A 26482-nucleotide genomic window follows, 5' to 3' on the forward strand; every position below is an offset into this window, starting at 1 on the left:
CTCTTCATTAACACCAATCTATATTATTGCTCCGGTGGCTATTTACTTCCATTCAGAAAAGCTGGATCAAATAATACAGATTTTTTTTTTTTTTTTTTTTTTTTCCCCAGAACACACAAAAGGAGTCTCCTGCAGTAGGAAATGAATGATAGACTCGGTTGTTGATGGAGAAAGCAAATACGTACTTCTAGATGATATTAATGTGATCTTAAAATAGTGGGAAAGTTTTCTTTTATGACATTGACAGAGAGGCAATGATTTTGAGTAATGCAGGTTGATGTGAAGATGCTTTAAGATTAAATAAGTGCTATATAAAGGCCTGTCAGCCTGAATTCTAATGTGCTATGAGACATTTTGCATATTTAAGAGTATGCAAAATGTCTTGTACCACACTGGAATTCATTCTGACAAGGCTTTATATAGCACTTATTTACACTCATATTGTACTTTAAGGGAGAAGTGATAACTCTGGCTCCTCTTTGAATGGAAGTAACAAAAGGTAATGCTAATTCCTGTTTCCTTTTCTGAAAAAGAAAATAAAACCAAAAAAACCCCACAACACAAAAAATAAAATAAAAGCAATCAAAAGTGGAAGCTTGTTTAATATTGCTCTACCATCATCCTGAAAGGCATAATAATTTGAGTTACACATCTGAACTGATTGGAGTTACAGAATCATATCTCCTTTTTGCATTTAACAATATATACAATATAAAATAAATACATTTACACAAATGGACATTGGTTGGAGCACACGGTATGATACACATCACAAAAATATACAGTTGATTGCTATACAGATGTGAAGCCCATCTACAGCTATAGACATGTTTGTTTTTATTTGTTGTTTTGTTTCGTTTTTTAACTACTGGCTATTATGCAACTCCTGGATTATTATAAGCAGTTTAATTTTTTTTTTTGTCCTTTTGCGATCTTTGCACGATAAGACTGCCATAAAATGTTTTCCTAGGCAGGTAAACAGAGACGCTTAAATAATTAAAATACAATCACCAACACCCATTTTCTCTTCTATAAGAAAAATAGCAGTTTTAATTTTTTATATCTTTTTATGTTATCATTTAAATGCAAAATAGTGGAATAAATACAACAATCTGATCTGATTGAAACAAATGTGTAACTTCTGGGAGTTACACAATCATATTGCTTTAAATAAGAAAAAATTAAAAAATGAAGCAAAAATAGAAATTAAATCGTTATGGCTAAAACATACACCCTTTGAAATTTTCCCAACACTTCACATTAAGTAAGTGGTCTTGAAAGAACTCTTCTCCAGCAAGGTTTAAGATGAACAACATTATAAAGCCCGTGCAGTTCTTTTAGCTAAGTTTCAGGTAATGTTTTTACAGTCTTGAGATACTTGTTCTTTTGCAGCTCCAAAAAATTACGGAAAATGAAAACTAAAGTTTGCACCGTGTGCCTTTAACACATCTCCATTTTTTGTGTGTTTTTGTATATTTCTAGTTGATTGGCTTTTGACCCTGAAGCCCAAGTTCTTTAATGTGATACAGCAAAAACAATATTTATATTATATATTTATATATATATAGTGTACTTGAACAGTAGCAACTTAAACCCTGCACAAACTTTCTGGAAAATAAACTTTTTTTTTTGCACTCTTACATATATAAATAATCTTATAGAATCAGCACCTTTTTCCCAGGAGTTGTAATTTTTTTTTTTTTTTTTCATTTTTCAAAAGGGATGTGCCAATTTCTGAACTCCTATCACAGCTATAAATTTCAAGTTATTGACCATCTGAATGAATTGCTAATGATGATTTATCTAGAATCACACTACAGTCACTTCTCTACTGAGAAAACACAATCTACAATATAGTCCCATATAGCTAATGATAGATACACAGTTTTGTTTTTTTTTTCCTAGCACGAGGCTGATGAAGCATCAGCCCATTGTTATTTTGTTTAAAGCACACAACGTAGCAATAGTTTTGGAAACTTGTCCGCACCAAAAAAGTTTTGCAACAACACAGAGCGAGTTAATAACAACATCTGAGAGATGATTGAATAAAAGCTATATTTACAGCGTTTAAAAATTAGACTTATCTATAATCTTGAAATATTCAAAGTTTTATTTCTAAGCTATACATTGGTATTCTATAATAAACTGTTACAGAAATTATCCCTTGTTTTGAAAATATTATGATTTCAGTGTGTATCTGTTCATAACGAGTATTTGTTTGGAGTTTCGATCTCTTAATTATTACTAGGAAGAACCTTATTACCGGTAAGGAATAGAATATACTACTGTAATCTCCTGAGGAATTGTACATCCAATATTGTCTCTAATTCTACCCTGTGTCTATAAGCACACACCACAAGAATCCAAACACCACAAGAAGAACAAGACAACAGTCTTTGAATGCAACATAAAAATTCAGAAAAGCACAGCAAACATGAAACATTGAAAAGCTGAACTACATTTCTTTTGTTTGTTAGGATTACAATTTTAATTACATCTGTGTACATAGAATAAGGATGTTCACATAGTACAGGGAGCAGCTACTAACACTGGTACATTGGTATAGCATTTGATGGAGGTTATTGTTTATTGGTTATTTAGCGACTGTAGTTTTCTGGGGGCATCTAATCGGTTTATACATTAGATTACACCTCGTAACAGTCTTGAAACTGACTGACTTTCATGCTGTGACAATACTGGTTGAAAAGCACATATACTGGTTTAGCTACTTGTTAAAGATTGCCATTTACAAAATAAAATCTAAATCAATAAATAAGGTATAGAAGTGTTAAATTCTTCAATTTGGTCAGAAGTCTACTACTCTGATTTCTTAATTTTGCAAACGTTGGCATTTGCCTTATTGCCTCTAAGCTACTATTGGTTCATAGGGTTTTTCTGCGTGTGAGGTTATAATTTTGCAAACAGGCAGTATCTTGTTCATTTGCAACTGAAGCAGTTAGAAATCACGTAGCAACTATACCTTTGTACAGTCGCTGTCTCCTAACACTGTTACAGATTGGTATTTGACATGGAGTATTTATATGTTAGACTACTTAGATATACTGTAGGTGTAATCTAATCCTTTGAGTCAGTGAACATTTAGTTATAAACTGGAGCTCATGTTAAGAAACTGGATGTTTTGGACCAGACTGGCACACAACATAAATTGCATCCGTGATAATATGCACCTTCCCTTCGACTATTGCTTTAGTAAGATAAATTCCCACATTAATAAATGGCTGAAAACTGGTAAAGCTGGTACAAAAAAATCTCCGTTAGTAAGAAGAAACAAAACATTTAAAAAAATCTTCCTTCAGGATTCATTTGTCCTTCATTATTGTTCATCATTGTTCAAGCCAGCACAAAAATGCAGTATTTCTTTCTCTTTAGTATTGCATGAATGAATAAAGCTTAAACTATTCCCTGAAAAAGTTACATTGTAGCTAACCTAAGAAATATCTGGAAGACTTGAAAAAACAATTAAGGAATCAAATGGCTGTAACTGATCTAGATGGAAAATGCAATGATAAGAAGCAGCCGATGCATCGTCGCTTAGTCGTCTAATTAGAGACTGCTCCTACGAAATCTAATACTGCATTCAGTCAGTTCATCGTGTTGTACTGTACTGCTAGGTACGGTGGTTCTCTCTTTGATTCCTTTGTCATTGGGGACATTATGGTTCATAATAAGTTCACTGGCATCCATATTATGGATTTCCATCCTTTGGCAGGCCTGGCTTCCATCTCTCTTCAATTAGAGACCTCTTTTAAAAAGTTCAGCAGCAAAGAAAAAAGAGAAAAGGAAAAAGGAAAGGAAAGAACAGAAAGGAAAAGAGAGAAAAGGAAAAGGAAAAGAAAAACTGCATCAGAAAGACACAGAAGAAAAAGTTGAAAGCTGCTTCACAGTCTTGCTGCTAAATATCAGTGCAGTCATTTTTTCCTTAATTAAACACTAAGTTTCTTTGCCATTATTATCCTGTTTATTTTCCCTTTTTTTTTTTTTTTTTTTTTTTTTTTTTTTAAAACGTGCATGATGGGGAAGCCCATGATGCTTTAGTCAGACCTTGGCCTCCAGCATTTCCAAAAAAAGTTTGTGCATGGGGACTTTGCCTTCCAGTTTGATGTTGTAGAAATGCTGCACAGCCTTGGTGGAGGTTTGCCTCAGAAGCGGGAGAGTCATCAACATCTTGCCTGCACGACGTGGGTCTTCCATGTGCTGCCCGGCCTCATAATCCTGCAGAGCCTCATGTAAGACGTCCTGAAGTTTCTGCACTGCCTCAACATCCTCTATGTGCATTGAGTCTGCAAAACAAAGGAGCAACAGGAGGTTTCGGTTTGGTGTACCAGAAGTCAGATAACACTATGGCTGCGTAACACTGTCATTGGTTCTGTCCATCCTCCTTCACAAAGAAGGAAGATAATTACCCACTAATTTCTACACTGACCTTCAGGAAAATATCAGGAACTACCGTGGAACTACAAATGTATCATTAACTCTTGTGTAAGTAATCCTTCTCCTCATCCTCCTCAAACAAGTAAAACAGTCACCCTTGCTGCTCCATAAACCACCTCTTACAGTTACTGCTTTGAAGAAATGACAGTGCCAAAGGGCTGCGTGAATTGAGGTCTGCATTTTATCAAGGAAGCAAGAATGACTGCCCTACTATGGAAAAGCTCAGTAAAATTCTGTGTCAGGCTCCAAGGCTGTAGAGCTGGAAGCCATGGTCATTACCCACTGCTCAGCGAAGCTAATCGTGGGATTAGGACCACTGCACTGACACAAGGGAAAAGCAGGTTTGATGTGATTTCCTGATAGGTTTAGCAAATTTTTTCTCCCTCAGGCACATTCAGACAGGCAACACTTAGGATGTTCCTGAACGGCTTTTGTTCTGTGAAGCTAACATCTCCTACAAGGTGTAATCCTTCTCTCCCACCCACTCAGAGGGGGGTTTATCCTGTTATTGTTGGGGTTCTGCATTTTTTCTAAATCACTCAGAGCAAGCACCTTGCCCTGTACCTTTCCAGGTGAGATGTTTTGGTGGTGTAAGTATTGAGTGACAAGCCTAGACACAATGCACATCAGAAACTAAACTAAACTGCTACATGACCTGAAAAGATTAAAGCAATGGAAGTGTGAAATAGAAAGAAAAGATCTAACTGAAATAACTGTAAAACCCTCAACAGCATAGATACAGAAAGGGAAGATGTCCCCGAGAACATGCAGTTACTGGACCATACTGAGATGACTTCGGACAAGCAGCCCTAATTCTCTTACTTTTATGTAGTCATAAATGCTGAAACAACCCTGATGTGGTCCGAAGTGAGGTGAATGCAAGTAAGGAAGAATAGTCATACGTGAAAGAGACCACCAAACAGCCCCTATCAGCTACCAAAATCTGGATGGTCGACAGGTGTACAGAGCCAATAAAACCCCATATGAAAACAGAAGTGCTGCGAGAGGGTACAAGTCCTAGGGATAGGCTACAATGTGCAAGCTTAGCTCAGGGTGAAACTGGGACATGGCTTTATGAAAGTATATCTTTGAAAACTCTAGTTAGTACAATGCTGCTTTGCATGGTAATTTTTGGTTTTGGAATAAAGCTCCTGTTCCCAGACAGAACAATGACTGAGGAGTCGGATGGTGAAGAATCCACTTCTATCATCGTTTCCAAGCCCTGTATTAAGCAGTCTGATGCTCTGGATCAGAGTATTTTGACAGAGCCTCATGTTTTACCCTTTTGATGATAACAACATCAAAGTTTGCACGTGCTTCAAATATCTGAATTACATCCAGAGAATTAAGATGCATCTAAGATTAATTTCCTAAAAGCTGACGTGCAACTGTTTCCTCAGATAATTAGGCCAGATAGTAAACACCTCTCTCTTTTCAAACACAAACATGTAAACTAAAACACAAACCAGTAAATAACAGGTTAACAAAAATGTTCCAGCTTCTATTGTCAAAACAAATGTGCAAATTGAAAAGAAAAAAAAAATAAAAGTTACAGCTCCTGCTCTAAAACAGACACTTAATTATATACAAGTTTGGATCATTTAGCACGTTTTATTGATTCTGATGACAGTTTATCTGTTAATTACACATAATGGAGTCCTATGGGAATTTTACATGTTTAATAATTCTGAGTCTTAGCGAATACATGCTCTAAGAAGCGTGCAGTTAAGACATACGCTGCAGGGATGTGATACTGCACATCAAGGTGCTGAAAGCAGAAAAATGCAAAAACATCTCTTAGGGAAAAAAATGGCTACAACATTTTAAAAAGATGGCAGGGAAATACTACCTCTAGCAAAATTTAGTTTTAATTAATGTGAGACCATTCCCCAAATTCGTACATTTTTTATAGTTTTCTAATACGGCAGTTCTATTAAATAATTCTGTGTCAATAAAGGAAAAGCCCTGAATTCTGTGTCCTACAAACAGATGTAATCGATACAGACATGCTAACACACACATACAAACGTGACTGATGTCTTAAGCATAGGGTCCAGCCACTGGGCTTAATTTGGAATGCAAACAAATTGTTGTCTTTACTCCCTGATTCTTTACCAAGTCCTTGGATATTGACTGTTGTGCTATAGAACACACAATATGCTACTCCAAATAATTTTTCCATAAAGCATGCAGTCTGTGCAGAAATTACACATCTTTTCCTCCTCTCCCCAGACTCAGATTTGCCACAGAACCAAACTGGAGCATTTTGTCAGCAACAAATGCTTGGTGAGTCAAAGACTGACAGTTCTTGTGATATTTTTTTTACACGATACTGCATAAGACAACAGGTCTTTCTTGAGAACCTGACCATAAATGTTTAGGTTTTAACCCTGTATAAAACTAGTCTGGTTCTTCCCTGAATCAGTATTTGTAACAGCAACCACGTCTGAGTTTGAAAATAGATAGATGGAGGCCAGGCTAATGTATTTTTCGCACAGAGATGAAACTTCCCTGAGATCTTTAGCTCTGCAGTTTGGATAGCAATTTGGCCTGCAGCATGAGGAATATCTATGCTCTATATATTTCTTACACAGAAACTGAGTGAGAGGGGAAAAGAGGAAGAGAACACTCCCAGAAAATGCAAGAACGGAAGGTGAATCAAACCCTGCCCTCTGATACAGCTATTACACTCCATGCTCTCAAACTCTTCCACTGTGTGGACAACATCTTAAAACAAGGGATCTTATCCTCTCCTTGCAGAGGTTGATTGTATACCATCCCTCCGGTAAACAGAGCAATTGCTTACATGGAAAAGTAATAGTACCGAAGCGTTTAACGTATTTGTTGCTGTCTTTGAAATCAATTTAGCAGCTGGGAAGAACGTGACCAGCCAGCTCTCCACTGGCCTAATGCGAGCACTCTGCTGCCAAACAGCAGTCCACAGAGCGGTTTAGGAACCTGTGACTTGGGAAACGGGTTTTGTCTGGGGAATGGGGTAAGACAAAATAGCAGAGAGAGGGCACTTCCAAACAGTGATTAAGACTTCAAACTGTTCTTTTAAAATGGTGTATTAGCTTGAAAGATTTAAAAATTATTTAATCAAATTACTATGATAATTTAACTTCACATTCACAGAAAAGATGCAGACTCATTTCAGCTTTACCCATTCTAGGGTCTGCTAATGTTTAAATGCAAACTCACTAAATCTGTGCTATTTAATTAGACCACAATTCAGCTTGCAGACTGCTCAGGAAAATATTAATCTCTGCAAAGATCCTTCTTCAAGTTTTAGCCTTGCAGTCTGGAACTTCCACTGTATTCCTGATATTAAACGAATGTAGATCTTAATCCCTCAGGTGTAAGCCTTTGAAAATAAGGAAAATGGTTGAAAACGCTGAACTAGCCAAGGGGAAAAGAGGAGGAAAAATAAAAGAAAAGAGAAGTCTTTTCAGTAACTACAGACTGGCAGATGTAGAAGTGAATTCAGAGCAGGTTAGTTTATTGCTGATAAACCCAATCCTCACTAGTAAGAAAGGGCAATGTCAACAAGAACCACTATAATTAAAGGAAACACTGAATGTGTGTGATAATCCAGAAATAAAAAATTCCACAGACCATGTGAAATTGAATTATAAATTAGGTACAAAGATTTTGAATGTTCTTCCTATACCAAGAAAAGCCCTTTTTTTGGTTTTGGGTTGGGTTTTTTTTGGAGTGGCTTTGTAGACAGTCTGGATAATTCCCAATTACAGCCTACACAGGTAATATCCAGATGTAATACACTTAAAAATCAGTGCCTATACAGACAATGAAATTAAACAGAGTACTTTGAAAGTGTTGTCATTTGAAAGCAAGCAGGATTTTATCATAAATGCCCTGAAAAAAAAAGGATCCCAGGCTGATGAAACTGAAGAGCTCAACAGACAAACACAAGACTTGATGATACAATGTGCTGCTGAGAACATGGGATTTCAGTCTAGCAGGGGAAAAAATCGTTAATATGATGGGAGAGAGTGAGATCATCAGATGAGGACATTGACTCATCGAGTTCTGCTTGGAGAATCTCGTTCTATCCTTGCAAATGCCTTCTTTCACCATCACAGGATGGGAAAATAGAATTGTACCTCTTCTGATTAGCTGATTGATCGTATCATTGTGCAGAAATGGGAGAAAACTAGAGTTCTCATCCAAGAAAAACACCACAAGGTCCAGACAGAAATTCAGATTACAATCTACCTTGTTTAAAATTCAAGCTTCATCTCAAATACAGCAAACAAACATCCAGCCACCCAGGAATCATTTAGAAAACACCACAAAGGGTGACAACTAGCTAAAGACTGGAAAGCACCTGAACTGAGGGCAAGGAGACCTCTCAAAATACTGCTCTGAGGAAAACTAAAGGCTGGTTTGTATGTATTCCGTATATAACATCACTAAGAAGCAGGGGAAATGCAGGGGTCTTAAATAAAGTATTTCTTCATGTCAGAAAATTCCAGCAGCACAAAGGAAGAAATTATTATAGTGAATCAAGCAGCAGGGAGCATGCAGCAGCCAACGCACACATTAAGATGCTGATAAAGCACATCAGAGAGGCGAATATCAACAAGTACTTGAAAGACACCAATCACTGTGGTGTTTCTGATTCCATACAGCTGAGTAGTTCACTAACCCAAACTGGAGAGATCACTTTAGAAAGTTGTAGGATCCTGGAAAAACTGGATGGATGAAGAGTAAGAACAGCAGGCAAAATGGTTTTTGCTTTACGTAAGAAGAACAAAATCCTAATCTGGATTATGTCTCAAATAAGAGGAATTTATTATCTAGATTGTATTACCAATCCAAAAACCCGACAAAAACCACCACAGTGTTTACTAATGGGTGAACTGTTCTCAGAATTACAGAATCCTTTCCTCTCCTGCCTGAAATGTATGCCAGATTTACACAGGGAAACTTGCATTTTTGCAAAGTACTTGATAACATTGTGTTTCTGTATAATTTTTATGACAAACACAACACAGTGACATTTTGAAAAGCATATTGCTTAAGATAGAGGGAAATTGTCAATAGCAAATCAAACTAGGTTCTTGGTTCCCTCACCCAACAAGAATTCCCATCCTTTTCTATGTAGGACTGAAATTGCCCCAGATACTTAATTCCTCCCTGTGTAGGGTCAACAAAAATACTTAATGTTGACAACTTATTTGTCTGTCTTTCCTGAACAGAACCATTTTCTGGGCTTGCATGGTTAGGCTAAGAGACAAGCACATAAACAGAATATTTACCCTTGCAAAAAGTATGGCAAAAATGATCTGACATCTGCATTATTCTGTTGGAAACAGACACTTCAATTGAAATGTATGTTGGATATTAAAGAGGAATAAATTAAGAATTCCTTGTCCATAGGAATTATAGGCAGTGGAAACCAAAAAAGTAAAGCAAAAGGCTTGTATGATTGATTTTAGTGAACAAGGTCTTAGTTTGGATTGAACTGGTTTGGCCTACTTTAAGAAGACACATGAAAACTGAAGCCTCAAAACAGTTTTTAAAACACAGTAGGGAATGAAGATTAGTAAGAAAAGAAATTACTTCACGGAACATGCCTAATGGGATTAGTAGTGAACTAAAACCACAGGCATAAAGTAAGTTAAAACACAGTAAACCACCTTTTTTTTTTTTATCCCTGAAATGGCTTACTTTCCACTAGGACAGGTAGTGAAAGCAATAAATAAAGGAATATTTCTGAAATGCAGAACAAACTGCATACTACGAACTGGTTCGAGTATCTACTTGATAAGGCTACTAAAGCTCTGGAAAAGAGGAATGCGAATGATAGAGGTGGGGGGGTAAGATACCAAATAAAAGAAAATGCTGAATGAATGCTTCAAAACCCTTTTTATCCACTACAAGATGCAAGTAATTGCCATAATTACCATTGACAGCCACTAGTTTAGGGCTATGGAAAGGCAGGATGAATAACAGTGAAGACTAGCAATTGTACTGGTCATACAGTGGTTCACGCTGTTGCTTTCCTACACAGAAAATCCTCTGGTCAGCACAGAGCTGGCCCATGGCCGACGCAGCACAGTGCTCCCCTTACAGTCCTGCCCCAGCAGGGAGGAACCGGGGGCTCCATCCTCCCGCTGGCCACTGGGCTGGCATCGCTTCTTGCCATTCCTGACTCTCAGACTGCTAACACATAAATAATAGCCACCTAGTCCATAACGAAGTGAAAAATATCTCAAAGGCATTGAGTTCCTAGATCAACTAACAGAAAAAGAAAAAAAAAATTGATTACCGCTGCTTAACATTTACTTAATGATAACACTAAGTAGCAGAGTTATTTATTTTCTCTAAGAATTGTGGGTGCCATCTATTCGATTACATGAAAATGGAATATGAGGAAGAAACTGTGTTCAAAACTCTGACTATAGCAGCAACAACCTCTTTTAAAAATTTGTTTCTATGCTGTACCACCCTCTGTACAAAATTGCATGAAAGAGTTAACAGACCTTGCTATTTGTATTGGCAAAATAAATATTGGTTACACACCAATAACACACAGATGTGTGTGTATATATATATATATATATATAATATGTCTATTCACAATAGATACCTTTTAATCATTAATTCTAACACTAAGAAGACAACTAAATAAAATCAAATGAAAAAATTGGCATTATTAGAAACTAAATATATTATGTTGTGACATATGATAAGCCACAGTCTATACTGGGAATAAAGATGACGTCCTGTGGAATAAGTGATTTATAGGGTTCTACCAATTAATTTTTATTATGATAATATTATTTAATGGTGATAGTCTAGTGCTCTGAGTATACTGTTTTGGTGGCTGGAAAGCTAAGTTCTAAGAACAAACTGATTTTTTTACCAGGATAGATGACTGTAACTTTACTGGCATCAATGTTGATCTGTGCTTCATTACACTAAAATGCATGAGATACTTCTTGGTTCTCGCTCCTTCAGTACGGAAAAGGGTGCTGGAGTTTTTTAAGGAGAATTAATAAGAGAGAACAGAAACTGTGACAATGAGCAGAGGTCCTTTTCTCCTTCTGGTGGCACAGGCTAGACAGCTAGTATTAGTGTTTAAGATTAAATTTTCAACAGTGCATAGGGTTATACTTTTAAGTGCCTAACATCCACATTTGGGTCAGATTTTTCAAGATACCAGCAGCCTATTATCCAGGTACACATGGATCAGATTTTCAAATGTGCTAATGTATTTTGACACTCTAGTTCCTTATGTTAGGTCTTAGGATGGGAACTGAGCTTCTCTTAAAAATCTAGTCTCAGTTATGATTCCTAAGCCTTCTGCAATATTTGACCCAAAGGCACAATTTAGTCCTTACTGATTAGGCAATTTCAAAAAACTGTTCACCTGCAACTCCCTGTTTAGTATTACCTAATCAATACATGAAAGCATTTTCTGATACAAAGGAGATGAGCAGGTCATCTTTTCTGTGTCAGAGTGTTTACACGTGCGTGTGTGCACTTGTGTACACTTCAACCATATTCTGTAAATATTTCACCTTCCCTTACACACGAGGAAGTAATTGGTACATGCATGTTTTGGAAGCCATTCAAAGCTGATTTTCTGCGTGGGTAAACAAAGTGCTCATTGGTGCCAGCTTGCTTCATTTGGGTGGCGTGAGGTGGGATGCAGGACTGTGGCATCCTGCAGTTCCAAGGTACCTACTTGCTTTTGTGTGGAGAAGGTACAGAAAGAAGGGAGGCACTCATGATACGGACAGGACAAGGGCAGTGCTGTGGTGAAAGGACCTTCTCTGGAGTTCAAGCATAAAGGCTGTATTAATTACTACTGCATCAACGCAGATGTTTAAAATTCCATATTAAGCACCACATATTAAACCTAACTGTTGAAATCATTCCCATTTGGACTCTAACATACCTAGGACTGAAATGTCTATGCATTTCAGTGTTGTGCTCTTATATATGTATTTAAACATTTCAGATGCTATCTGCACTCCATTTGAAATCAGTGACAATCTACAAGGTTGATATATCTTGCGTTTCTGAAAATTTATAGAAGCAGTGTGGCATTGGCCAGCCCTGCAAAGGGAACATTTGATAACGGCTGTCACAGAATCTCCCTGAAAAATGGCTCCTCCTCCCCACCTTTTAGAAACCAAATGGCAGGATTATCTCAGATCGAGTACTGCACAAGTAGACTCCATAGACCTCAAGAAAAGTTAGTAGTTGGAGTGTCGTAATGCTCACAATACCGAGATTTGTTGGCCCAAACAAAGGCTGTGGTATTTATTCAAACAAAATACAATCAATATGAAGACAATCTACAATTTCTTTTTGCTGCTGCTATACACCAGCAGGGAAAGTACTATGACACTGTATCATAAATCACTAACACAGATACAGAGCTATAAAATCATCTTTGTCTACTGTTTATAGTAGAGTCAACATGGGAATCTATTTCTAGACAGTGTGGGTATGGCAAAAATGCCTGAAACGCCTAAGATTTCTTATTATTCTTCATTCTTTCTACACCTATAAAAAGGCAAATATATTTTAAACCGGAAAAATAAATAGTGGAAGTTTTGGTAGAAAGCAGATGTAGCAACAAAATATATTAAAATGTGAATTGATAACTGATTGATTTTAGAATGTTTTGTTTTTGTTTTTTTTTCAGATACAGTTGCATTTACATTAATCAAGTTCATAGTTACATGAAAATAAGCTATTTCTGGTTTTATCTATTTAAAAAGACAAAAACTTTAATTTTACTTTAATTTTACTTTAATTTTACTTTAATTTCAGCAGCATCTAAACACTAGGGGTCTGATATTCTTGGATGGGCTGTAGTTCTGCAGGTGCTATTTTACACCTAACAGCTTAGTGTAGCTGCAGCTGATGGAAGTTTGGTATCTGCTGTCTGTACAACCTGAAGCTGAAATGTTGAATGTCAGCAGTCAAAACATTACGTTGAAAGAGAAGTCAAATGGCTGGGCTGCTTTTTAACTCCTCCTTGCAATAGTTTCATTTTAAAACAGCAATTTTATTTCTTTTAAGATGAGGGAAGGAAATGTTTTCACTTAAATGTGCCCTGAATTTCAGTATGCTGAATTGTATTTATCTCTGACATTACCCTGGTTGTAATTCCCAGTGAAGTTAATGAAGCTACAGATGATTTTGATACACTCTATGCACAAGGTATGACTAAACTTTTTCTGGAAGCAGTATCTTTCATTATTACTTGAGCACTGCATGTCTTTTTTTTTTTTGAAAAAAAAATGGTGTGACTGGTATTTAACATCCTATCCCTATACCCTTTTTATGAAGTAAGCTGTAGAAATATTTCTAATTCAGGCTTTGAATTACAGAAGCAAAATAAGTCAAAAAACCCTTCTCTATTTAGACTCCTAATTCCAGATAACTTTCTTGCTCTGTTCATTAAGCATGACCAATTTTGAGAAAATCCTTCTTGTAGCTGCAAAGCATCCTTAAGTGTCTATTTACAATGGTCAAAAATGATAAATAAAATTTCAATTAAAAATAATTTTGATCTCTGAGAGGCATTTCAGCATTTTGTTTATTCTGGAAACAAGATAATATTCTAAAACTAAGGGCAGAGTTAGTGGGGTGGAGAATATTTTACAAAGAAACTAATAAGCATTTTGGCTTTGCATGTTTTTGAATTATATTTCCAATTAAAAATGCAGAGTGCTAAATCACATTACAAAGACAAATAGGAAAGTACAACTTCATTGTTGAAAACAATTTCCCTCCTATCAATCTGAGGATTCATGCATCAATATTGTAGATGAACTGTTAATTACAAAATCAATTAAAAAATTATTTCTAAAAACAGTCACGCGTCCTGGCTCTCAGGGGGGCAATTTGGGCAGAAGGTCTCATCTCACTAGGACCGCGCCAAATCACAAGTCGTCATCCACAAGTAAGCAAAAGCAATCTGGTTTTTCATTTTTCAGCGCGGCTGAGCCCAGCCTGAGATTGATCGTCACATATGGCCCCAGAAAACAAACTGTCAATACCTTGAATGCTGCAGAATTTGAACAAATAGCCGTCCGCCCATTCAAGCCACTCATTGCATCCCATTTAACAGATTTTATTGACAGTTTCCTTCTTGTAATTAAAGGGAAAACTACTGGCCAGCAACCAAGATAAAGTTCAAAGATAGGGTCAAAACAAAAGCAGATGGAGGGGCACGGTGTGACTGTCAATGGAACATAGCATCAGAGCATGTTATTGACACACAGGTATCTAATGATCGGCACGTCATTAAAGAGGGATCTATCGTGAACTTTATGCAAATGCTAAAAGGGACTTAAGACCACAATAAAGCATTAAGGAGACACAAAAGGAAAAACAACAAAGCACAAACGATTTTTACTTATCTGACAGTATTCACTGCTTCAGCACTTTTAAATTCAAATGCAGAAAAAAGATTCTTTCTGAGATTTTTAACCCTTGCTGCACAGGTCATAATTTTTGCAGAAGCATTCTCATAAATGCAGTGGATCCGTAAGGTAAGGTGTGATCCTTGTGAGATTAAATAATAATATCTTCCCTCATCCCATATCCTGAATCACCCTATCAAATGGATCAGTAGCTGCCTTTAAAGAAAACATATATAGCAAATTCTCACGCATCCTTTCTGTTTGTTTAATTGCAATGATTAGACTTGCCTGGGTTATGCAATGGATTTAGGAGAACAACATCTATATTCATGTGAAAGGATCTCTGCCTGTAACATACTCTCCAAATCATACAGTGCACTCCCTTCGGAATTTATTCCACAATTGCTTAGAACCAGAAAGCTCTTCTTAGTTTGAACTGCTTTGTTTGTTGCCTTTCAGACTAAAGTCTGATTAGCAATTTCTTATTCTAAAACCATGTTTAAAACAAGCATGCAGACAGTATTACGGAATAGTTGAAAAATGTGACATATTAAAAACATAGCAATCGTCATGCCACTCTGCCAACCTGAATTAGCAAGTGCTATAGCTTTGAGGGTGACAAACTCTTCCTTCTCCAGCTTCATGCTCTTGTATTTCTTTACCAGCTGCAGTATGGCATTGTTAAGGTCAAGAAGGCCTGCCAATTTGGATTGGTCTTCATCCATAATATAATCTTCAGCATATACGAGCTCATCCTCAAAAGAAAGTGACCGGTATACAACACCAAGAATCAAAATCTCCATCCAAGCACTCTGCAGAAGGCTCATCTGGTCAGCTAGAGACAAAGTGGAGAATCCTGAATAGGAGAAAAACACAGGAAAAATATTAAGCATGTTTGGATTTGTCAGAAACCTGCTCCTCTTTTTGACTTATTTTTATATACATTGTGATAAAATATATACATGCTCTCCCTTCTGGTTTTGTGCCTCTCCTCCCCAACCTACTATAGCAAAGTAAATAAATATAAAATTGACGTTTTCTAAGCAAAGTATGAAGTTACAAACAATTTGAAATTTGCAAGCTCTTTCTGTAAGAATCATATTCATTCGGAGAGTACTGCAGTGATAGCCTGTGATTAGTATGACGTCTTCTTTGTTCTGAAATACTCATGCTTAGTTCTAAAAACTGATGCTGTGAAACAGGGATCTGATGACTCTGTTCATCATCACCATAAACCAAGAAGGATAATTTAGGAGAGGAAAAAAAAAAGAAAAAAAGCTTCTTCTAAAATGGAAGATTTGATGTTTTCATAGAATTAAGGTGATTATCACAAAGAGGAAAATTCTCTTTGAACTTTAACCTCAGGGGAAAGAGAAGTAACACCTACCCTCCTCAGAAAAGATGCTAATTACTTCTGTAATGGCTTCCACCTTTACTACACTTGTTGAAATAACAGGGTGGCATATTAAAGTGCCAACTGAATAGCAGTCACACCATTCTTTTTCTAGGGCAACCAAAACCTTAATAAATGACTTTTAATGAATTTAACTTTTACGCCCCCCCCCCCACCCCCCGCTGTCTTTCCTAATAGGATCACTAAGGGCAAACATCTCTACTGTCTTATCTTTTCTGACTCTCGTTTACAGTACCTGTTAATTTATTATATCAAACTGCTAATACCCCAATCACATTAGGAGCTACAAAACAATATGGGAGAGGAAGTGATTTTCCTGGCCTGTTGGTGAAATGCAGTAGTTTGCCAGTTGGCACCATCAACCACAAGTACTTAATAAAATCATCAAAGGGGATTAGTCAAGCTTTTCTTAAAGGGTCTTAAAGACATGTCTGAGGCTTTCATTTAGTTGTTTATGGAGCTGCTTACATGTCCTTTGACAGGGTTCCCGCTGTAAGAACATTCTTTTTGGCGTTCAATTACACTTAAATGCATTTTTCTGTTTTGAAAGTCGAGAGTTACAGTCAAGCAGGAATATATCATAAACTAGCAAATCTGCAAGGCATCTACTCCAAACAAGATTTTCTCTGTAAGCACTAAGCAGCAAAAGTAATACAATAAAAAAGAAAACCCCACATCCAAACCACCAGGCATCCATAAAAAATGAAACATAAAACTGGCTGCAAGCTCTCTCCCTCATTTTTCTCCCCTTCCTTATTTGTTTTCATTTTCTCTTACTGTCTTTTGAGTCTTGTGATAGAACTGTAGCTCTCTGCCTTCAAAAAAACCCAACAAAAACCGAGCCAACAGCAACAGGAAACCCTTGAAGAGGTGACAATGGAAAATAACACATCTGTGATTAAAATAACTAAGAGGGAAATGGAGAAGAAATAATCATTTGAAAGGTTATAGGGAGGAATTCATGATTTCAATTAGCTTCAACATTTCTGTTCCTTCCCGTCTTTCAAGAACCAGTTTTTCTGCAGTAGCAGATGGACAGAGAACGTAGCCTGCAGCACCGTCCTGTAACAGCCCCATTCTCCCTCCCAGACACTGCTGTTAGTAAATAGATTTACACATTCTCCAATCTCCACACATCTTTCTGCCGAATAATTAAAAGCAGGATGATTAGTTTATTGAGTGGAAGGAGGAACTTTTTTATTGAGGTCCATCCACGATTTTATCAGGGCCAGCACTTTTACGGTTGTCATGAGGGTGCAGGCATCCAATTTTTCTTATCTGCCTGATTAATACAAACGCTGTTTCAGGACGCATTAATTAACAGATACAAATCTACGTTCTCATGGAAGGATCAATACAGAGAAGAAAAGAGGCATCAATGTGAATTTAGTGCTGATGATGGAGAAGGCACTCTATTGACATTTACGTGCATAGAAACTTTAAAGTTGCAGTGGAGCCCTTTTGTCCCTGTGATTTACAAATTAACAATTTTTCAGGTATAACAATGTTTCACACACTTCTGAGGAGTTTAATTAAGCAAAAAGCAATAAAATCAGTTTTGATTAAAGAAGTTAACCTGCAATTTCTCTCTATTTTTCTTCTGAAAACTCCTAACTTCCTTCTTTTATTTACTTATCTATTCTAGTACAGATTTGCTGGGGCTTTTTTTAAGCAAATAATGCTATGTTTCAGTAACATTTATTGTGTGCCACAGAGAAAGCAAATTACATATGCCCTGTGAGGGGCGGAAAAAATGGAATATTGTCTACAATTTACTGTACTGCACTCTTGAAAAATCTGCATTCTGGTGCAGTAAATATACTAATTGTTTTTATGTGACATAAAAAGATCAAAATAATTTTTTTTCCATTATAGAGAAACTGGCAAATATAAACCTCACTGTTCTGCTCTCCAATAATAAATCAAAGAAACATTGTTTTTTTCCTGATCGAAGTAACTTTTCCTTGAAAGCCTGCTCAGTGAAAGCATGGTTTAACTTTTAAAGGCATCCCTCATGGGAATGTAAAGCTGCATCAAGTTGTAATTAATATGCTTTTGTTTTGATTTTTCAGAAAATGTGAAAGCATCCAGCATGTCTCTTATATCACAACAATGTCCTTTTAAAAGATGTTCAGCAAGTCACAGTTAAAAGAATAGACTATACAGGCATATGTATTTACATAAAGAGATTTATTTTTAATTGCTTGGAAGAGGTTATACTTATTTCATGCCAAACTCTGCTCTGATTCCATGAGCTTTTGTTATAAGAATCCTCTAAATCAACCACATTCTGTGACAAGTGGACATTTTCTATTTTAAAATGTAACTTTTGTTTGAAAAGTCTCCAAATTAGACAAAATATACTTCTAGCTTTCTGGACTCCCAATCACAACTGCAAGCTGTTTCCAAACAGCCCCGAGATGCTGCACGACGGTGTGGTTTTGAACTCTGTGTGGGTCTTTAATCCTTAGGAGTCCTGCAGGTCAACGTTTTAAATGTAGAACCGCAAAATGGCTTTTTAAAATACAATGTTGTGTACCTTTTTACCCCTCAGCATGTACCATATCGGTGACAACTTTGATCTCTCTCCATCTCCCTCCCCAAGTCAATGCCATTTCATGTATCTCAGGCATTTGCTAGCAGAACAACTCTGTACCTTGACCTGCAGTTAAATATCATGTTTATCTGCGATACAGCGCACTCCAAATAAACCAGATGACAGTTTGCAACAACGTCATTTGGAAGGATTGAAAGGCTTCTCAAGAGTCAGGTACCCCTGAGGTAAGAAGCTTGAAGGAAGCATGTTTTGTGCCAACCCTCCTGCCATCTTCTGCTAGACGCTCATGTGCTTGACAATGATGCCATGGGCACTTGTCAAGATTTTTTTTTTCTCTTTTTGCCTAGCAAACTGATGCACTTTGCAGTCAACTTACAAAAAAGGCTAAGCATTTGAAAGTGTGAAGGGCAAAAAATATCTGACGGCTAGTCTTCAAAAATACACTTTCATTTCAGAAAGCATAAATGTTTATTTCCTGAGCTGAGTGTTGACAGAAATAGGCTGCAGCGCAGGCATATGAATTTAACCCCTGGTAGGCATTCTTTTCAGTGCAGTTTTTATGTGGATGAATGCAAGCATTGTAAATCTACAGGGTGTCTCGTAATATCAGTTAACAATAGCATTGATTTTCTGGTTACAAATTTTCTTCCTTCCTTTTTTTCTTTCTTTCTCCTCCTTTCAGGAACTGTAGTGTTTCTTCAGCTAAAAATAGATACTTTTCTACAAACAGCGTATCACACTCAAATTGTAATTATGCCGTAATGACTCACTGAGATCACAGAGTGTGGATTGAGAAAAGGTTGATTGAGCAACCGAACATATGCTTGTTTTTTTTTTTTTTCCTTTCGCATACCAGTAAACCCAAAGCTCAAAGGAAGCAGAAATAAATAGGTAAAAAGGCCTTAGCATTTTTATTATAGGAACAACTGGCAGCGAGCTGACCGTGCTCTGCAGCGCTCAGCACTCCAAGCCAGCTCCAAACACAGTTCACAGTCTTTCAGATGGGGCTGTTTAAACCACAGATCTTTTCAAATATCAGCACATGCACTACTTGCTCTCTATTTCACATTGTACACAGCTCCATGCTAAGCAGGGTAAATCTTTTATATTCCTGAAGACCCTTTCCTCTACTTCATTAAGATGGACTTCATGGACACTAACTCACTAGGGGCTAGAGTGAAGCAGCTGCAGATGGTCAAGTGCCAAAGTAAGATCTGTGCCTTGCACACAGCACTCCGAGACCTATTGGACAAAAAAAGACAGTGGCTGGACTTATCCCTACCATTATTTTAAGCCTTAAACATCCGATGTGATGCCTAAATCAGGCTACTTTGACTTGAATCCTAGTTTATTTCACTTTGTATGGAATGAGCTTCCCTTCCTCTCTGTTACGTGTTTAGAAATCTGAGTATTTGATCAAACCAGGTATGCAATACCTGGCAAATCTGGAAGTTGCTTGCTTTTTCTGATAATCACCTCCCATTTATTTTATCAGTTGTTTTTATGATTGATAGTTTCATAAGTAAAGTATTCCTCTTGCTTGCCCTGGTTTGTACTTCAAGTATCTTCATTTACATTTTGTATAATCAAAGCTGTGCTTGAAAATGACATGTTCACTAGTGTGTTGCAGATTCAATATATTTACACTGTTGAAATATCAGAGTTGGATTTTTAAATTATTTACACTTAATTTCGATAGATTAACTTCCTTCTAAATGTTTTATGGGTACTGATATTTCCAGCATGATTTCTTTATTTCAAAAATGATGTATAGTCACCATTGTCAAAAGAACAAACTGATATTGTAAACACTTTTTAAAAAAACTTGTCATTCAGCCCAGATTACTTTATTTAGAGAGTGTTTGGGCTCATGGTCCAGTGACAAACAGTGGGCCAAAGGCCTGTCCTGGCTGCACAGAAGTGAGTGTAAAGAAATCTCACTTCATTTCAAGATCAGGCTCAGGTCCAGCGTTCTCTCAGACATACAGCTGTCACTCTGCCCTCCTCTCCCCTCCTGGCATGTACTCAGTACTTGCCTGAATCCATTGTACAACTTCAGCTGGCTTCCAGGGATGTAAACAAAGGCTAGGGAAATTTCAGCAGTGAAATTTCTACTAGGGCTACATAATGTTTTCTAGATACAATCACAGTATTTGCTGAAGGAAACCTTCATAGCCTGACTGCCACTTAATATTATTCTCTCAGAAATTTAAGGAAGAGGATAGCATGATTTGCTTTTTTAGGGTACATCTAGAGCTGAATCTCCCACGTGGATAGGAATTGAAAGATCCTTTTTATTACATCAATCCAAAACCACCTAGATTTAATTTCATTTCAGAATACTCTGTGTAGTCTATATCTCAAGACCCACAAACATTTCAGCTGTTATGAAAACCATTAAACAGAAGGAGAGTACTCTCACTAATCACAAAACTTATTTCACAGATTATGGATGAAATTTGGTGAAAGCTAGAACAGAAACAGATATAACTACTTATGCCAGGGTGAACCCATTATTTCTTTTTTTGCTGTTTTTTTTTTTTTTTTTTACTCATTTGCTCATGGAGCCCCTGGTCAAAGGGCTAACAGCTGCATGTGATGCCATAGCAAGCTGAAATTTAAGTATGACTGAAGACTTTTACATGAAAGCTGTCAGCTCACGAAATAAAAAGCACAGGTATTTGCCCAAACTTGAAAATCACAAGCCAGGTCCCAAAGCACAAACTACAACTGACCAGAAATACAGCCAAAGGCTCAACTTACACTATTTGCTCAATTTACACTATTTCAGCTTCCAAGCTATTTAGAACTAATGTGCTACAATTAAAGCTATGTTTAGAAATTAGTTTCATCCAACAACTTCCGCACATTAAAACCACTGCCTTTTCCGAGCGATGCTTTGCTATATAGCATCTCCTTCTGCCCCTATAGCACAGCACTGCGGCTCTGTTGTGAGCGGCACTATGAGTTGTGATTGCCATCTGTTAGCTGTGTGGCTGTGGGAGAAAGGAGATCAGGTTGCATATGCTGAGGTGCCCAAGAATTACTCGGACTCAAGTACGAAAAGCAAAACGCATTCGGAGAGCACTGGGATGTCTTCAGCCACGCCTGTGCACTTTCTCCAGTTTTATTTAAGTGTGTTTGTATTCCTAACTCTTGCTGTCCAAGTTCTTATAAAATATACTTTTTTAAAATATATTTATAACATGAATAAATGTCTGTGCTAAGCACTTTTTCACTAACACCTATCAGTAAGAGGAGAAATGCCACACAGAGCACTAAGAAACCCGGGGCTTTTATCACAACGCTACTTTCATCTCACTGAAACAACAGCAGAGAGATGGTACGGCAATAAAAATGCATTCACACTGCATGTCCCTCTCAATCCATTACGAACAATGGATTCTCACTAAGCAAATATTCGCTTGTCAGAAGTATTTGCAACACTGGATTCATTCAGCAGGACTAAGTAAGTGAAGTTCACAGCAATTTAAAAGCAGCGAATTAGACATTTACAAACAGTGAAGATGCTGCTTGTCTTGCCTGACCTTTCACTCAAGCTATACAAAAAGGTGTTAATGAAATTTAAATACCAGTTAGAAATATTTCTGGTTTGTCTTTTACCCTGTGAAACCTTACATGATAACACTAAACAGCAACAATTTAAGCTTGTCATTTCTTCTCAGGGTAAGATGCATATAGTGAGATGTAACTCTGTAGTTCAAACTGATACCAGTACTGAAATCAGAACCATCCCTCTATATAACCACCCAAATACTTCTAGTCAGCTACTTTTAAATTTCTCATATCTTACAGCACAGGTTCTTGTGAGCTGCTTCTTTAGCAACCGTAATGGAAAGAAGCTGGAAAATGTGACTGATTAAGAATGTCTCCCTGACTTCACATAATCACCCTCAGTTGCTAATACTCTAAGTGAAACATTAAAGATGAAAAAAACTGATCAGTCACCCTTGCTTCAGGACAGATTTGGTAAGAACTCTATGTATGAGTACTTTCTAATGGCATTTCTGGAAACACATAGTTTAAAGTACTGTACTCTTTATTTCCATTGATTTTCATTTCATACCTTATTATTTCAGTACTCACTGAGAAAAGGAAAATATAAGACAAAAGATATAAACATATTAATACTTGGATTTTCCCTTTGGGCTGACTTTACCACTGGAACTTCCACAATTTTAAACAGCTTTACACCAAACTCATACCAACGTTGTATTAAAAAGAAGCCAGACCAAACACTTATATTTTGATTTATCACTAGATGCTGTGAGAACAGAGGAAGACCTGGTAAGTAGTGAACTGCTTTTTTTTTTTTTTTTTTTTTTTTGTTGTCAGTCCTTGTGTATTACCTTCTCTGTAGTGAGGTTTTGAATTCTAAGTTACAGACAATGGAAAAATTTTAAAATTCAGACTAGCAGTCCAGTATGGCTCAATATAGCTGTAGATCTGCTTAAGGTCACCAGTATGAATTTGCAGATTCCTAAGAGTGACCTTTCTAATGCACTACATATGTGATCTGATCTACTTGTTTAAAGTTAACTCTTGCAGTTCTTTAAATTATAACCTTTAAACATGTTTTTGTCAGACTATGGGGTGTTTTTTTTGTTCTCTTATTGAAGCCAGCAAAGGCAGATGACATGACACGGTATGCTCCTAACACCATCTTTGCCCCTAGACTTGAAAGGCTTGCTGCTGGGTTATAGCGGTCTATATAGAATCTGTGTTTTTAAAATGTCTGTCATATTATGAGGTATCACCTATGTCCAGACATTTACATGGGAGAAAATGGAGCAGGATTGTATTTATGACCCTGATTGTTTTCTTTCACTGAGCCTATACAAAAAAAACACCCAATCGTATTTTCAACATAAATATTGATTTCACACAAATTTTCCTTCAATCTGTTGTGGACATATGTATTTCAGTATGAGTACACTAAAGACAGATTTATGGGTGAAAAAATAAAAACTACATTCCGTCATTAGTGAAGTGACTGTAGATGAAAACCAACATGTATCATGAATAAGGCTGAATCTCTCTCAAAGCCCAATCCCTAAAATGGTAACACAGTTCAGTTTAGAATAGCCCACACTGTACATGCATATTCTGTGTGTGGTAAGCCTTACCTAGATCTTTCAGAGTTCCAATAGCAGAAATTAAACTACAGTCACGTAATTAAAGAATCCACTGTTTGCTTTTTAAAAAATTTTTTACTGAACTAAACAAAATTAAAAACAACCCCAAACAAAGGCTTGAGAGAAGAACCTAACAAAACTCATAACAACAATCAGTGTTAGTTCAGACACTGCTCACTTCAATCTTTGTACGTGTCAGACTCCCAGCAATTACACACATAGACTGGGAATATCAAGAAATATAGAGTTCAAGCTTCTACACCCTCATGCACATTAGGCTTCAAAACCAAGTTTATTGGATTATAAAAGATCATGAATTTTTTTTCACAAAAAGGAGGGACTTCTTGTGCATTTAATACTTGCTGCCTTTTATTAATAACCTCTATGGATCTGTTTTGAGAGTACTTTTCCTCAAAGAGTGCTGGGTCACTGCTGTTTGCCTTTTACTCCCCTGGGGAAGCCACCAGTCATTTCCTCACTGAGAGTTGTGGCATTCCCTGTTCCCTCCATCTTTCCATCAGGCAAAGTCAGGTTTCCAGGAGTTCCCCAATCATGTTAATAATATGAATCCAATACTGCATTATTATATCCCTATTAGCATAGGGAGAAAACCATGCTTACTATCCAATCAACATATGTGTGTTAACCCTGTATATGCTAAACTAGATAAAATCTTTTTCCATAGCCAAACCAAAAACTTCAGGTTGCAAAATTTTGGGGAAATACACCCTTTCTCTCTCTGACAGGAAAACAACAGCTCAGAACACTGTCCTACACATTTTCCTTCTTCTTCCTAATTTTGAAAACTTTTCTGCTGGTTACTCTATTTTTCTTAATGTGCTGCAGATGCCAAAAAACACAAACTATGTTTATGGTCTGCCTGGTTTGGGTAAAGAGAGTCACACATATTCTCCTACATGAATGTGAAATTTCTAGTTTACCTAGCTGAGTGTATATGTACCATTAACATCATCTCTGGAGTCTGTGTCTTAGGACTACAACAGTCCACATGCAGAAAAAAAAAGAGAAAAAAGAAAGAAAAAAAAAAAGAAAAAGGAAGCTGCCTGATTCTAATACACCTAATTAGCCATCGGCAGACTCTTAATTGCATACATTAGGATGATTCCATAGTGGAGATTAATTCTAAATATACCCAAGCAGCTGGTTAAGATGCCATGGATTACAGTGTGGACTGTACTTTTCCACTTAATTAGATATCAAAATTAAGCAGCAACAAGCATTTTGACATAACGGGGATCAAGCCGCCGCTTGGCATCCCAGAGCTGCACTAAAGTGACCGCTAAACAGAGCCGCACAGATGGAGAGATATTAAATGCCGCACTGGAAAGTAATTTCAAATAATAAAATATCAATATTTACATTTTAATTACCCCTACTGAGAGCCGCTCTGTCATTTTCACTATTGCCGACACAGCAAGGGGTAGTGGAATGACATTGCGGCTCTGACTGCAATGACTATTTTGTTTCCATTAAAGAATGACAAGTGTTTTAGAGGCAGTGACACCCAGTGTGTGAACAAGAATGACAGCAGATCAGAAAATTCCTATTAAGGGAATAAATGACTCAACAAGAGAATTTACTTCAAGCAGCCAGCTCCTCCTTGAAACACATAATCCTTTCTAAATTTTCTGCAGAAAGTTTATTATTAGAGGTGCCTCAGGGAAACCTTAGCTTCTCATAAAATATTTAGAATGATAGGACCTTACATGATGACCAGTCAATTTAAAAACATTAATACTCAATTCTCATCCTAAGAGCTATATCAAGAGTTTGTATGAATCAAAATACTTTGAGGGGGGAAAAAAGGCACATATTGAAAAGGAGATTCCTTCCTGTTAGACCTCAAAGTTTTGATGGTGCATGGAGAAAGCCAGGGTTATTTTTGCTGTCTTTTCATCAGTTTTACTACCATTGGCACAGTGAGTACTCCACACCCCATCTGGATCACAATTTTTGGGCCTTCAGAATTACACCCAGCAACTGATCACAACAGGTAATGTGTGTACAGGCACAGGTTCAGGACTCCCGTTTCTCCCTGTGTATTCCTTGCACATTATATAGACACTTTTTCTTTCAGTATGTACATCAGAAACCTGTGAGACACCTTTGCAGCACCTTAGGAATCTAATTACTTCTGATCAGGTCTGAGGTCAACCTCATGGAAAATATTATATTACATCTGACATGCTGCATTTACAAAGAAGAAAAGGAAGGAAGAAAAGTATCAAAACAGTAAAAAAAAAAAAAAAAAGTCTTCCTTGGGGATGTCTGTCAAACTGCAGAGATCTTCAAAGAATTTCAATGGCCTCAGACACGAGAAGGTGTGTAAGAGAAAATCCTTGGTCAGTACACCCCAATACGCAGATAAGTGACCCTCCTCCTAAGTCGTGGCATGCATTTATTTAATAATGTGCAGAGCTCAACTTCTAAAAATGTGACAAATGGCTAGAACAGAACACGGGGGAAA

The 26482-nt window shown here is 37.0% G+C and overlaps 1 protein-coding gene across 7 annotated transcripts in view; it reads right to left on the reverse strand.

Moving 5' to 3' along the window:
- Window positions 1–585: 585 nt before the first annotated feature.
- Window positions 586–26482, reverse strand: part of ESRRG (estrogen related receptor gamma) — a 350096-nt gene continuing 324199 nt past the window's right edge. For all 7 annotated transcript variants that reach the window (XM_026844374.1, XM_026844373.1, XM_026844372.1 and 4 more), the window contains 2 exons: window positions 15454–15723; window positions 586–4301 (listed from right to left, as the gene is read on the reverse strand). In XM_026844374.1, the coding sequence (XP_026700175.1) occupies window positions 4057–4301; window positions 15454–15723 (515 nt within the window). In that variant the 3' untranslated portion in view covers window positions 586–4056. The remainder of the gene's footprint in view (window positions 4302–15453; window positions 15724–26482) is intronic.

This window comes from Athene cunicularia, assembly GCF_003259725.1.
Source record: "Athene cunicularia isolate RWA chromosome 3 unlocalized genomic scaffold, athCun1 chr3_part1, whole genome shotgun sequence".
Classification (NCBI taxonomy): Eukaryota; Metazoa; Chordata; class Aves; order Strigiformes; family Strigidae; genus Athene; species Athene cunicularia.